This window comes from Manacus vitellinus, unplaced genomic scaffold, assembly GCF_001715985.3.
Source record: "Manacus vitellinus isolate BGI_N305 unplaced genomic scaffold, ASM171598v3 scaffold_0_pilon, whole genome shotgun sequence".
In the NCBI taxonomy this organism is placed as follows: domain Eukaryota; kingdom Metazoa; phylum Chordata; class Aves; order Passeriformes; family Pipridae; genus Manacus; species Manacus vitellinus.
Window position 1 is genome coordinate 55644595 of NW_021938789.1, and position 14365 is coordinate 55658959.

Genomic DNA, 14365 nt, shown 5'->3' on the forward strand with positions numbered 1-14365 from the left:
TAGCTTATTTAAAACTTTCACTATCTACAACTAGCAGGTTACCTATATGACCCTAAACACAGTAATTAAAAAGAAAAGAATATTAATTAAAAAAATCATATGGTTTTATGCTTCATTGTGAATTCAAAAGTCACCCAGATCTATTCATATATGAAAGGTTTAGTGTCACAGTTTCCAAAGTCCACACACTAAACCAAGATGAAGGCTGTCTTGCTAGCAAGAATTACCTTTGGACAACAGGCCTTAAAAGCCATAACAAATTAAATACATCACAGTAGTAATACAGAGAGATTTTAAAGTTCTACATAAATGGTAAAATAAATTGCTTCCACTGGATGTCCACAAGTGGAAGTCCAGGGTGGGACTCTTCATGCCACAAATGTCCAGCATATGGCTTCTCCCCTTGGGAAACCCTTTAGATTGCAACAGAACACAAGTTCTCTCAGTGAACCACTAGGCACTACTTTCTGCCACTCACCTCACTTCAAAGCAGAGTCAAATAGATTTAGCTGACACCTTTTTAATTCTTTGCAGCAGCTTTACCAAGGATGAAAATGGCATGCCCCCAGAGCACTCATTTCACCACTGTTACATCAGCCCCGTGCCACTGCTGCCCACCAATCAGTATGTACTGTGCATTTCCTTCTCTGCCTCATCTGCAAGTAACAGTTCTATCTCCCTACAGAACAGTAAAAACACTCCAGGGACTTGGATCTACACCTGATTGGTGCAATAGCATCAGGAGTAAGATTTGGCCACTGATAAAGGCCAAATCATGTAAGACCTGCTTGAAGTCTACAGACCAACTTGAATCTCTGGCTTCTTTTTAAAGCCATTGACCCTCAGTTTGTGTTGGTTGTGGTGGCTGCACTGACACACATCTAGATAGTATCAGGGGTGAAAAAAAAAAAATAAACCTTTTTGGAGCAGAAAATTGGCTACCATCAAGAGTAACAAGGTTTCACAATAACTCTATTGAGATTACACAAGAAATCTAAAAATTCCTCATCTCCCAAAGGTACACCAAAACCACCTTAAAGAAATTATCAGAATCAAAAATGACTTATTATGTAAGAAACATGCATTGAAATTATTAGCAGACTTAAGATAGTTAAAACTATAGAGTATTTTTATAAAGACCATTTGCTTTTCATCACTATTCTCAGAATTTATTTTCCTGTCCAAGGATAAGGAGATATATGTCCAAAAATTCCATGAGGACTCATCACAATCTTCTTCAGTTATCTCAGAGACACAAAGTAACTTTTTCTTTTCCCCACGCCAAATCAAAAAGGTGCAAAACATTAGTTAGAAAAATCGGTGTAAAATAGTGGATTTTACAGTAGTAAAACAGATTTTACTATTTTAAATAGTACTCAGAATTCTGCATGTGTAGGATCATTTAAAAATTATTTTGCTATAATAAAACTTGCACTGAAACCACATTCCTGATGTGCTCCATCTGATAATTATACAATGCTAAAATATACACCTGAAAAACTCATTATAAGATGACAGTAGTATGCTAATGTGTACTAAAAATTACCAGAAGTTTTAACAATAATGTTCCTTCCCTCCACCCCCCACCAAAAAAAAAGAAAAAGGAGGAAAAAAAAAATCAGCATGCACTTTGGCATTAAGCATTTTTTGGCATTTGGCATTTTTTTTGCCAAGGAGTATCATTTAATAAAACAATACATTGTTGACTCACCACAGCATGTGCTATGTCTCATCTATAGGAAATAGTTCAAAGGCATCAACTTCATGCATGGGTTGCCATAGCTGATATTTGAGTCTGGCCTGCTGTTGGTACAGGTTTCTAATACTAGCCCTAAGCACAAAAAAAAAGAGAAAGAAATATTTGGGGTTTATTTTTCAAATCTGATAGAAACAGAAAATTTCAGAAAACTAAACTAACCCAGAATATCAGCATCTGCACACCATATAGCAAAGACTTAAGATTTTTCTCTGATTATACCATAGTGCATCCAGTTCAGGCAGTATCTGTACCATAAATTTCCCTTCTTCCTTGCAAAGAAGAAAGGCTAGAGAGTGAAAATAATGCAGAATGAAGTGCTGTTTAAGTGGGGGAGGTGTGTCATGGTTATTCCCCTACCAGCAAAAAAAGGGGGAAAAAAAAATTAAAAAATCAAGGCCCTACTTTTCAGGAGCACATATTCAAGTCTGTTCAAATTGCAACAGATGGTGATAAAAAAAGTCATAAGACTGTTCTAAAATAATTATTTTTGTTTCTATACTATCTTTCTCAGGTCATATCTTCAAATTTTTCTTTGGAATAAGGAAGAGCAGAAACTTTACCTATAACAAGTTGAAATATGTACACAGTCATCTGTCATCGATACCTGGGAATGGAAATTAAATTTGACTTCTGACATTATTAACAGCTTTAAAAATTGTGTGATATGGACACATACAGGCATAAGAAAAGGCCTGAGAATTACTGCTGTTTATCAAACTAGCATCCTCTTAAACAACAAAACATTACAAAAGAAGTTCTACTGCCAAAGTGCATGAGAGACAACCTCAAAAAATGTGGTAAAAACCAAATGCTGTGATATTAAGACAGTAAATAAAAGATGGAACAATCAAATACACAGTGCTCTGGTGTCTCACCACTGAACAAAACTGAGAGATTACTATTAAGTGGAAGGTTTGGGCAACACTTTCTTACCCCTGTACCACAACAGGTTTTCAAATACCTTAGAAGAGAACTAAAATCTTGTACTAAAAATAGAAGATTAAAAATCCTCATGAGAAAATCACTACTTAACAAGAGAGGCCCCACTGTACTTCACTGAACTGGGTCCAGTGAACTCAGGCTTCCTGAAACCCCACCTCAAATTGCAGTTCCTAATTTCCTGGATTACTGACTTCTTAGGGCAGAATCCTGGTGAAGCAGCTACTGACTTGACTGGAAGGCTCTTCTGAACCTCCAGCTTTTTTCATGACTTTACATCCCTTCTGTAGAGATGAAGCTGAGGAGAACACACCACCACCACTAGTGAATTCATACACCAAATTCTATGTTAAAAAATTTCATTTTATAACAAACAAATAAGACCGGAAAGTACTGGGACCTGAATTTCCTGTTCTTCCCTTCTAACAACTGGCCAAGACAGATTCTAAAGCTTGCTAACAAAGCTTACAGCTGTCAGGCTAAAACACAGTATAGCAACTCAAGGACAGCTGTGTAACTTTTGCAAATAGTGGACAGGGGATTGTGAAATTCTGTCCCATCCCCTGTACTGCTTTTTATCTCTACTTTACTCTCACTATCACAAATAATAGAAAGGTAACATAGCCCTAACACCTGATATTTCACACTAATTAAAATTGTATGCTGTTTTCAGTTTTAGACCATCGGTTTCAGGCGGTTAATCGAGTACAAAAGATTTTGTTTCTGTGAGAGACTTTCTTATATCTGCCTCCACAGATGGTGCTGGCAGAAGGGGGAAAAAAAAAAAAGGAATTCACAGCAAGTGCAGCATTTTTTTAATTTTAACTGCTGCCCTTTCATGAAGGCTCATTTTTCTTGCAAGTAGCCTTCAAAACCGTAAGTGTGCAAGAATCACAGATAAGGGTAGCAGACGATGAGCATTGAAAGCCAGGTTATATCCATATTCAGTATTGTTGTCCAATAATACAGGGAGAGACAGGGAAGTCTCTCTCCTTTACTCCTGATGACATAACAGAGCAGCAACTGTGGTAATACTGCAATCACTAGGCTTTTAGGACATAATTTCTAGTAGTGCTATTATAAGCTCAAAATGTAATCAGTGGAATGGGAGGGGCTACAGATATAGAACGCTTGCCATAAAAACAAACAAACAAAAAACCACTTCACTTTGATTTGAAAATTTATCAACAAGCTGGTGATATTTTCTGTAATTTGGAATTGTCTAAAGAACTGGGTAGTTTCTACTGAACAGCAATTTAAGAGGTTACCGATTTTAAAGCTGGAGACCTTTCCCTAAATGCAGCTTTTCTGTCTTCCAAGTCTCAACAAAACTATAATGTCGTCTGCAAAAGCAATGCTAAAACCATCCTCCTTTGGGCATCCTTTAGCTCTTCCTTAAATTGGATGAGTTTTGCAATGGACTGCAAACTACAGACGAACTTTATGACATTGTCCAATACCATGGCAGTGAAATTTTGATAACTCTCTTTGCTTTCACAAGCCAGATCCCAGTACTGTAACACTGTTTGATGGTATATTGATCCAGTACTGTTAAACCTCTAAAAAAGGGCTGCAAACGTGCCAACCACTGACTGTGGAAAAAAGAGGGAAAAAAAGCCCAAACCTGCAAGAAAACACTCATCTCCAAGGTCTGCTCATAAAAATGTGTGTGTGCACTGAAGGAGCTTTTTAACAATGAGAAGGACATTTTTCAAGCAGGCAGAGAGGCAGCTGAAGGTAACTTATTTTTCATGGTAAGTGATTTCTGTCCTTATCCTATTTAGGATAATCCTAATACTCCTCAACAAAACCATAATTACAACAGGACCCTGACAAATTATGCATGTTCTGAAACAGCAGGAGAGAACAATGCACAAGAGTGCAGTTTATTGAGAATCAGAGAAAAAGAATATTGTTTAATGGCTGAGGTCAAATCACCTTTGTCATTCACATCTGCATCCCTGTAAGACAAAGTCATTAGCTGAGCCTATTGAAAAGGTATTTCTATGCCACCTTTCCTAGCAGGAAGAGAGCACACAGCAGGAGGACCACAGAGGAAAATATTACTCCAGAGTATTCCTGACCAGTGACTACCCAGCAGTGTTTTGAAAGAGGGTTAAAATACGAGAGGTTTGGTGCACTCCACTTTTTCCAAGGCATAGGGGCCAAAGACAGGTTACATGTGAGCAGAGACAAACAGCCCTGTGCAGTACCTACACCATCCTGTTCTCTTTTTCTGAAGCTGGGCTCTCAGGACAAGCTCTGTGTCCTCCAGCAAGCTGATTGCAGATCCCTCTGATCATTTACAATATACTAATTTGTATTTTCCTGCTAATAAATCTCTACTCTATGCCATCATTTTCTTCAAAATTTGTATTTTCATAGCATCAGTTTGTCTCTAAAAAAGTCTCCAGCAAAACTCACAGTGAACATATCAGAGGAGGGGAAGGTTGCACGGAGGATATCATGAAGCTATGCAGCAAAAAGAGCCCATGTAAACAAGCTTACAATCACTCTGTACATGAATGCTGTGAAACATGCCCATCATGGTTCACTGGAAGCACCACCGGCTTATTAAACAATGCTCTAACACTTAATTATCCAAGTCAAAATTTGTATTATTTTTAATAATGTCTCTCTGCTGTAAAAAACAAAACCAACATTTCTTCCTGTAGAAGTAGCCTTGCTGTCAGAGGATTTCCCTGCAAAGCAACATTGATTTCTCTGCAGTGTCTACAGATAATTAATTCTCTTTTTTAAAATAACTGGCCTGTAGCTCGCTGTAAACACTTCTCCAGAAAGCTCTTGTTGGTTCTGTAAAACCCAATGGGCCAAGTTGTTCACTTGCACCCAAGTAATGTAGAAGAGTGATGATTAAAGGCCACTTTCTTAAAAACAACCCCCATCCCCACATCCGACAAGGTTTGTCAAACACTCACTTCTCCCCACACAGACTTTTTTTTTTCCTATTCAACCACTCTGCAAAAGGCCAAGACTTCTGCCCTCTCAATCTCCTATAGTTGCTTATCCTCTCTTTATTTTTACACAGTCGAATTTTATATGGCTCTGTATGGACCACATAACCCACATAACGTACTCATTCCTACCGAATTGCAAGCCAAGACACCTCCTTCCCCCCAAAGCCCCCAAGCAGCGTTAGAGGTGATGAGGCTGAGTAAAACACTACTGTTTACATGAGCCAGCTGGTAAAGCACTATCACACTCCCATCCGTGATGTGCCCCCTGCCCTGCTCCCACGACCGCCGGTCACCTGCAGTGCCCAAACATTAAAGATCATACACACCCAAACACAGGAAAATGATGGTTCTCTGGCCACAAAAAGGACAGGTGCAGCCTTCTTGCTTCGCTTAGCAATTTACTTCATTAACCTGTGTGTCTCCCTCTCCCCTGTTTTGTTGTTTATTTTTTTTTAAACAGCAATCAATATTCATCACCCCACCCTGCGAAAGCAGTTAGTCAAAGAATATTAGCATCAACACCTACCATTCCTTGCTTGCGAGCTATTCTCCTCGTCCAGAAACCTTTTCCCCAAACTGCGACTTTAGGTGGTATTTTTAAATCACATTCCAAAGAGTGCCGAGGAAAAAATGGGCTATTTATAATAATAGGAAAAAAAAAAAAAAGATGATAATTTAAAAAAAAAAAAAAAAAAAAGATGGGCAGCTGGTTTCGAGGTAAATCACGGTTTTCCTTTAAAGAACCGAATAAAAGCCTGGGGGATAGGGTAGAACAGAACAGAAAAAGGGGAGGCAAAATGTCTGATAATAATGAAATAAAAGGGGGGGGGGGGGGAAAGAGTGGCTTGCTGAATCACGCTCTTTCACTGCCTGGAAACCATTGTGCAGCGTGATGCTGGCTGTACCATTGTGGAACCTACCAGAGGAGACAGGCAGAGCTTGGGGAATGGGGCTGCTATGGCAACTGAAAGGAGCACACATGACGTCAAAGCACACAGAGGTCTCGCAGGGGGAGGGAGAGAAAAATCTAATCTGCAGCCACAGCTACGGTATCTCCTGGAGAATCAGGGGATAGAGCAGACTGCAAAGGGAAGCTGAACAGCCTTCTGTAGCACTCACCAGCAGCAGCTCAGACATCTGCAGCATCAGGCAGCTAGGCAGCGCAGAGAGAAGGTAGTAACAGCAGTGTGGATCTGCTCTTTTGTTTACTTTAGCTGCTATGCAAAGGCATAAATGCCCATCACCCTAAAAAAACCGTCCAAATCCCTAAAATTCAATTAAGTATCATGCTTGGGAGGAGGATAAAAAGATTTAAAAAAAAAAAAAAAAATCACAACAAATCTCCTTCACAGTTATAGAACACAGCTATTGCTTGCATAAACAAGCAATGCAACTCCTGGAGTCCCTTAGGAGCCCAAAGACTTGCTAGAGATTTCCCCATTAACAATATGTTGTGCCCACTACTAGAATGTCCCAAATCTCACTTCTAAAAAGTCTCATTGCACAGAGGAACTATTGCATTTTGAGCTCATAGAATCAAGTCGAGTTGGTGATGACTTCTAATGTCCTCAAGTGGAAAAGTTAAGCAGATGACATTTGTTCTGCCTATGTCAAACTACAGGATGTCTCCTCTCTTCTGACATTAAACAGCAACAAAAGTACACTGGAAGGCTACTACACTTCTATGAGACTAGACCTCCATGAGGTTTAGGCTGGGATAAGAGCTAGTCAGAAATATTATCACAAAATCATATGATGTTTTGGGTTGAAAGGGACCTTAAAGACCATTTAGTTCCAACTCCCCTGCCCTGAGCAAGGACACCTTCCACTAGACCAGGTTGCTCAAAGCCCCATCCAACCCAGTCTTGAATGCTGCTAGGGATGGGACAGCCACAGCTTCTCTGGGCAACCCATGCCATTGCCTCACCACCCTCACAGTAAAGAATTTCTTCCTAATATCTAAGCTAAACCTACCTCCTTTCAGTTTAAATCCATTCCCTCTTGTCCTGTCACTACACGCTCTCGTAAAAAGTCTCTCTCCATCTTTCTTGTAGGCTCCCTTTAAGTCCTGGAAGGCTGCAATTAGGTCTCCCCAAAGCCTTCTCTTCTCCAGGCTGAACAATCCCACTGCCTTCCTTATATTATAGTGACTTTCAATCTTGCTAAAATACCCAAACCATTTCCTTCAGTACATCAGTTTCATTGGTCAAAAAGAACACAAAGGAACTCACTGCAGCTTTCCTGCCAGTGCTCCAAATATTCCCTAGGTTTTACCACACCCAGAGCCAAACACAGTCCTGTATGACCTGGAACTCCTAACACAGACAAAGTGAAGTCATTGGCTGTGGCTGTGCCCTGAGCTATTGGTTGCCCATTTCTGCCTACACATACCACTCTCCTTTCTCAATTAGTCTGTTTCTCCTGGGTGTTCTTATTTTTTGGAAGTGAAGGTTTTCATCTTGATCTCTGTATCGTTCCTGCATACATATATACATGCATGAAAGTCTGAACACGTTTATTTGCAGTGAGAAAAAATTCTATAGTTATAACTCTCCTGCACAGTCTTTTCTTTTTTTTTTAATTTACTTAACAGCTCTATCACAAGCCAACAATCACCACAGAAAGTCCTCCCCACACTGTGCTTTATACTAAGAGAATATTGGATGATGCAGAGTGAAGAAGTATGCATAGGTACATTATGTACCCAGAGAGCACCCTGCCATTGTCACCAGCGTCCTGAGGAGGCACCAAGGGCAGCAGGGCACAATCTCCACCACGGTTTGCAAACACCTGCACATTAGACATAAGTAATAAGCCTGATAGTTTTAATGTGTCGAGTTACTGGCCTCAATAACCACAGCATATTTGACTGAGTAAGCTTCATAAATCTACAGTTTACTAAACTACTTTTTTGAGTGCTGGAGAGGGGGCAATAAAGATGCTGCAAGACGTGTAGCAGAAACCGTAACTGGTAGTAACTACGAGATATTGAAATTAAAAAAAACAAAACAAAACAAAAAAAACCACTCTCATCGCAACATTGACAAAAATTTAAACAGCCAGATTCCACATCATCCTTAGAAACACAAAAACCTTCATTGCCTTTTTGTCTCTGTAATAATATTCTTTCTCACATACAATAGCACATCTACTCTCAGTGTCTAGGACATTACTATCACATTTGCACAAGAAGTGAGTACTTCTGCTTCCAAGGCAGAGGGGCTCCGAGCAAAGGAGCCTCCTTTTACTCTGAGAAAGGTTCCATCCCTTCCAGATTCTACAGAATACCACAAGAGAATACCCTGAAAAATTACTCCTGCTGTGAATCTTCTTCAACAAGACTCTAGAAATACATTACTGTTAGGCAAAAGACCAGAATGAAATTACCTCTTTGAAAAAAGTCTACATATTACCCTCTTTTTTGGGGGGTGTCTCTTTATGGCAAACACCTATTAAAGGCTTTTGCTCATTTGGTGAAAGACTCCACCCACAGCAACCATACACAAATATATGTACACCTATATGTACAAGTTTGTCACTCATCTGAAGCAAAGAGGACTTTTTTTCCTTAAAAATACATCCATACTCATATTTTACCCAAACACATGTATTACCCAAAAGGTTCAGGATACAGTAAAAAATAGTTTTTCTAGAAAAAACCCACACTATTGTGCGAGTCAGGAGAATGCCTTAGAAAATAGGTGGTGTGGAAAGGGTAAAGGTGGCTGCTTTTGACATAATTACAGGGCTGGCACTGGGTAAAGGGAGAAGAAACAAAGAGCCTAAGCTCCTGCAGAGGTGTCAGAGGCTTTGGAGATTAATTAGGGTATTTGTCCTTGAAACAACATATCTAATAGAAAAAAGCAGCTTTTCAAATGCTGCTTTTTCCAATGATGCTGCTTCCTCCAGCTCCACAGCTAAACCAGCATTTCTCTCCACATTCATGAGTGATTACAGCTTGCTCTTTACAGTGTCCTGCAGTGATGGTTTACTGGCTGGGCTGAGACACACCACTATGCCATGCCATAAAATGCATTCCACTCTGGAATCAGGCCTCAGCTAAACACTGAAAGGGTCTGACACAGTGCACAAAATTTGTGTCAAATAATTTAAATCATTTTAGGCACCTGTTTCCCAGAATAGCTGCCCCAACCCTAACTGGTAGACATGCTCTCTTATATCCCTACTTTGGGCCTTTAAAGCACTCAGTGTTGGTCTTTTCTAGTACAAAACATCTTGATTCACTTCACATGTGGATTCCAAAACAAAGTTCATACAATTTGTAGCACAGGAGATGAAAATCAGACTGTACCTCCGTCACTGATTTTCATAAGAGAGATTGAGAACACTGAGGTTTGGAGAACAATGGTGTCAGGAGTTGCTCACATTCAGTCCTGTATTTATACAAATGAAAAGATCACTCTTAAAAAAATAACTGCCATATTGAGATTCTGGTCTGTCTGTGTTTCCAATTCCTTGTTTGTTGATGCTGTTTAGTTAAAAAAAAATAAAAATAGATGTAGGTAAATGAGGCACTCTTTATAAGAATTAAGCACTGCTTTTAAAGAACAGAGGAAAATGGCTGTGACTCTGTGCTCACCTTCAACAGTGTTCATATGAATCTTCTGAAATGGTCCTACCAGGACAGAAGTACTAACTCTGCCTGCCATGGAAGCACTCTGTGACTCACAGGTAATCCATGTGATGTCTAGGACTAAACTGGAATTGCTCAAGCAGTTTATGCCATTTCTCCCAGAGCTTGCTGCATGGATGGCTGAATGTAGCAACTCCTGAATTGCCACAGTTTGCAATCCAGAATACTAAAGCAATCTGAAATTGGCAATGGCTTAATGCACTGGGTTGCAAACTGTGATGGTTTAAGAGCTGCTACACACCCAATTCAGCTCTGCCTGCCTTACAGAGGTCATATTCTTCTCAATGGTCAAATGAATCATATTAAATTAAGGACACTAAAATAAAATCCTAGCGAGCAACCATTTTCATTTTTTTAAGGCATAAAGCAACAAATAATTTCTAAAACAAATTCTTCCACCCAATTCAGTGATAAAGCTAGAACTAAGTGATTTCTCAGCATCACCTTCAGCCATGGTTTTCTATGATTCCAGTCTGTTGCAACATAGCACTCTCAAGTGGAACAGTGAAGGTGTGCCACAGGCTGTCTGTGGAACCAGACACAAAACGCCACTGCTGCTCTCCCTGGGTATATGCCCACTCTACATGAAATCCAAGAGTCTCTTTGTGCCAAAGTTATTTTTCAAGCTTGAGGATGCAATAAAATGTACTTTTTTCGCAGCTCTCATTTGTCTGATATACGACCTTCCATTGCACTAAACTTCTCTGCCAGTTTCAACAAAATCCAAAAATTTGCAAGAAGCCTTCATTGCTTTTATTCTGTCTCATTCTCAAGAAAAAATTACTGATTAAAGTGTAGCTGGACTGTATCCCCAGACAAATAATAATCTTAGATTTTGTGCTCATCTCCATCAAGAGGCCTTCGAAGCTATTTCATTTTCCATATGATTGTTACACTAGTGGTCGAGAGAGGCTTTTGAAAAAGCTAAAGAAGCTACACATACTCCTATTACTCCCCTTTCACCCCCTTTCCTTCTACTACCTCTTCGCTGTCATACCATGAAGAAGTGTACATTTAAATCTCAGGATTTCTTTAACTTTGCTATACAAATGGACAGATGTAACAGAACTAAAGTGAGATGGAGAAATAACTATGACTGGCAGCATGTCAGCTTTTTGGTTAACTCTGAGGTTGAAAAGAACAATATAAACAAACAGTACCTTCACGTGGCCTGACCAATACAGAGTTGCTGCCCTTAAACAGTGTAACTGGAGACAAAGTCTGGTCACCGAGAACAGGCGGGGATATCACAGGGCAGGGCACGGCTGTTGGGCAAGTTCACTTGATTCACTTTTTCACAAGGAAGGTTTTAAGTGAAAGAGACAGCAAATCAGCATAATAGATACCTCAGAAGGATTCATAAAAGACAGACTGATTAACAGTAAGTGACTCAGGGGTTGCACTGACCACTCGCTTGTACATCATACAAACAACTACAAAATCAGGCGACTCTCTGAAATGTTTTACTGAAATGCATTATTTTAGAAATTGAAATCCTGGTTTATATGTAGCAGAGGAAAGGAGCAGGTTCAGAAAAAAACAGTCCTTCAAGTCAAAATGCTTTTTGTTACCCGTACATTGCTAAATCAATTCCTTGTATAGGATAAAACGAATTTTGGCAGATAAATATATTAAGCAGCAACAAGAGAACCACTAACACAGGAGAAATGTGCACACAAATGCAGGCAGGCATATGAATACACAAATTAGAGCGGTTCAAGTCTTTACACTCACCATAATTAGAAAAAGGATGTCCTGATAAAAAGCCCCCAACTACGAAGCAGCAGGACGCACATATATCTCACTAGGCAGTGAATTACATGTACAAAACTGGACTGCTAAGTACTTACTTCAGTAAAGGGAATGAACTTAATGAATAACAAACCATACAAGTATTGGGGAAACAGGATCTCTTAAAAGGCATGAAACTATTTCATCCATACCTTCAATTACTGCATCTTCAGTGAAAAATATTTTAGCACTTATTTGATGACAAACGTATCAAGAAAACTATTTCAGCACGCAATAATACTACTGCCATTTTTTAAACTGGCTTGTCTATTGTCAAGAGCTGTATGTCCTATAAAACCCTAGCAAATAAATATGACCTAAAATGCACTAATATAATTTTGAATAAATTTATCATGGGTGTTTTGTTGTCCTAATGATATAAAACATTACATGAAATGCTGAAAGTGTCATAAACCCAATATTTATTATGAAAAAGAAAACAACCTTAATTTTAAATTGTCATCTGATGATAATGCCATGAACTGCTTAAGTTTTATTTAATTATAAAAATTGCCATTTCCTGTATTCAGTAATTCTTCCAGAGCAAATGATTTCATGCTCAATTTTCCCTGCAGAGATACATAAGGCATGTATGAAGGATTCAATTATAAATTATTGCAGTACAGTAGAGCACTAAACAGAATTTAGACTTGTTTCTGGACGCAAACAAAGAGAAATCAATCCTCTCCCAAAACAAGTACTTTCCCTGTTTACATAACATGAATACATGACCACCATTTACAACCTTTCACAGGCTTATGTGAAAACCATGACACACTTCCAGCTGACTTCTGTGAAAAATTCTACACTGTCAGTTCACTTTGCTACAGCCATAAAATGAAATCAGACCGTGACAGATGGTGTCCAGCCTGTCTGAAGATATTATCTGCTGTATAAATATTGATGATATTAACAGGTTGTGCTCCAAATATACATTTTGAAACAATATAAATTCTTATCTTGAGTTTACAGTAAAAGCTTTCACCCTGTTACCATGACAATAATATGTTCCCTAAGGTAGGATTTAGAAGAGCTGGGCCAAATAATTCTCTTGGCTAAACATGGCTGTATTCAAAGTTGCATAGACTTACCTAAATGGGAAAAGAATCCATGTCCAGATTTGGTGAACTACATGGGTTTCTGCTCCCTGCTGAGAGATGGCTAAACCTCTTCTGCTACTGAAAACTTTGGTTCCTGGGTTACTTCAAAAGTTTTTCATGTATCACCTTTTCTTATAAAGGCTTTCTTGGTACATTACTTGCTCGCGAATTGTTTCATTTCTTAAACTTAATTCTCACATAAGAGCTTGGACAACTCATCCACTTTTTTTCAAGCTCACCTGGGGATGCTTTGCACTTACCAAGTCCTGATTTCACATTGCTTGCACATGAGCAAGTCTCTGCTCCCAGAAGGCAACCAAACAGTTCCAACAAAGACTAGGTTCACAGAATGTCCAAATTAGCAGCACATGATCCATTTATTTTAATGCATCTGGGTTGACTGTCTCCATGCATTTGGTTCCCCCAAGTATTTCTTCCAAATACACAATTTCAAAGGTGTTCTTGTTCCCCTTTGGGAGCAGAATGATCAAATAATGAAAAAGTGGTTTTGAACATTTTATTTTTTCTCAGCCCCAACCCAAGAAATAGTTCAAAAAGGTTTCACTTAAACTAGGGAGTTGTAAAGACCACAGTTCATAAAGACAGAAACTAACCCTGAGGACTCCAGCATTGCCTGTGAGTTAAGAAAAAAATAGAACAGCTAAACTTGGATTTGATTTGTAAAAAATTCATTCACAGTAAAACACAGTGAGATAGGTAGGTCAACTACCCAGAGCACTGTATATGGGATGCATGTTCTCAAAGTATGCAAAAATTCTCTTCACCATACTTGCTTTCCACATTTGGTGCCTAAGGCATGCTTGCAATGCTCTCAAATGCTGGACAAAGGCAGGAGAGTGCCTGTTACATGTGATGCTGTAGCAGCATCAGCATGAAACCTTCCCATCTGAGGCAACCTCCCAAAGGGAGCCTCAGCTGCTTCACCTTAGCAGGAGCAGCTCAGACTGCATCTCTCACTTTGTGCCATAGGCGCTGGCCTGGGACCAGAGAAACGTGAGGAGTACCTGAGAAACCTTGCTTCCTCCTCCTTCCACCACTCCTAACATAATCCAAGGTCTCTATTAGTGACCACTGGAAGGTAGAATGGATACAAATGTAATCAAATGTCACACTCAAATAGCCT

General features: G+C 39.3%; 1 protein-coding gene across 8 annotated transcripts in view; it reads right to left on the reverse strand.

The window, feature by feature from the left end:
- Positions 1–14365, reverse strand: part of MAPK10 (mitogen-activated protein kinase 10) — a 204295-nt gene that overhangs the window by 156442 nt on the left and 33488 nt on the right. Inside the window, exons 1-3 of one of the 8 annotated variants that reach the window (XM_018073728.2) lie at positions 6796–6814; positions 6203–6311; positions 1712–1831 (exon numbers count right to left, since the gene is read on the reverse strand). The exons of 3 other annotated variants lie outside the window; for them this stretch is intronic. In XM_018073728.2, coding sequence (XP_017929217.1) covers positions 1712–1719 — 8 coding nt within the window. In that variant the 5' untranslated portion in view covers positions 1720–1831; positions 6203–6311; positions 6796–6814. 4 more of the 8 variants (XM_018073721.2, XM_018073739.2, XM_018073732.2 and 1 more) reach the window with 4 other exon arrangements.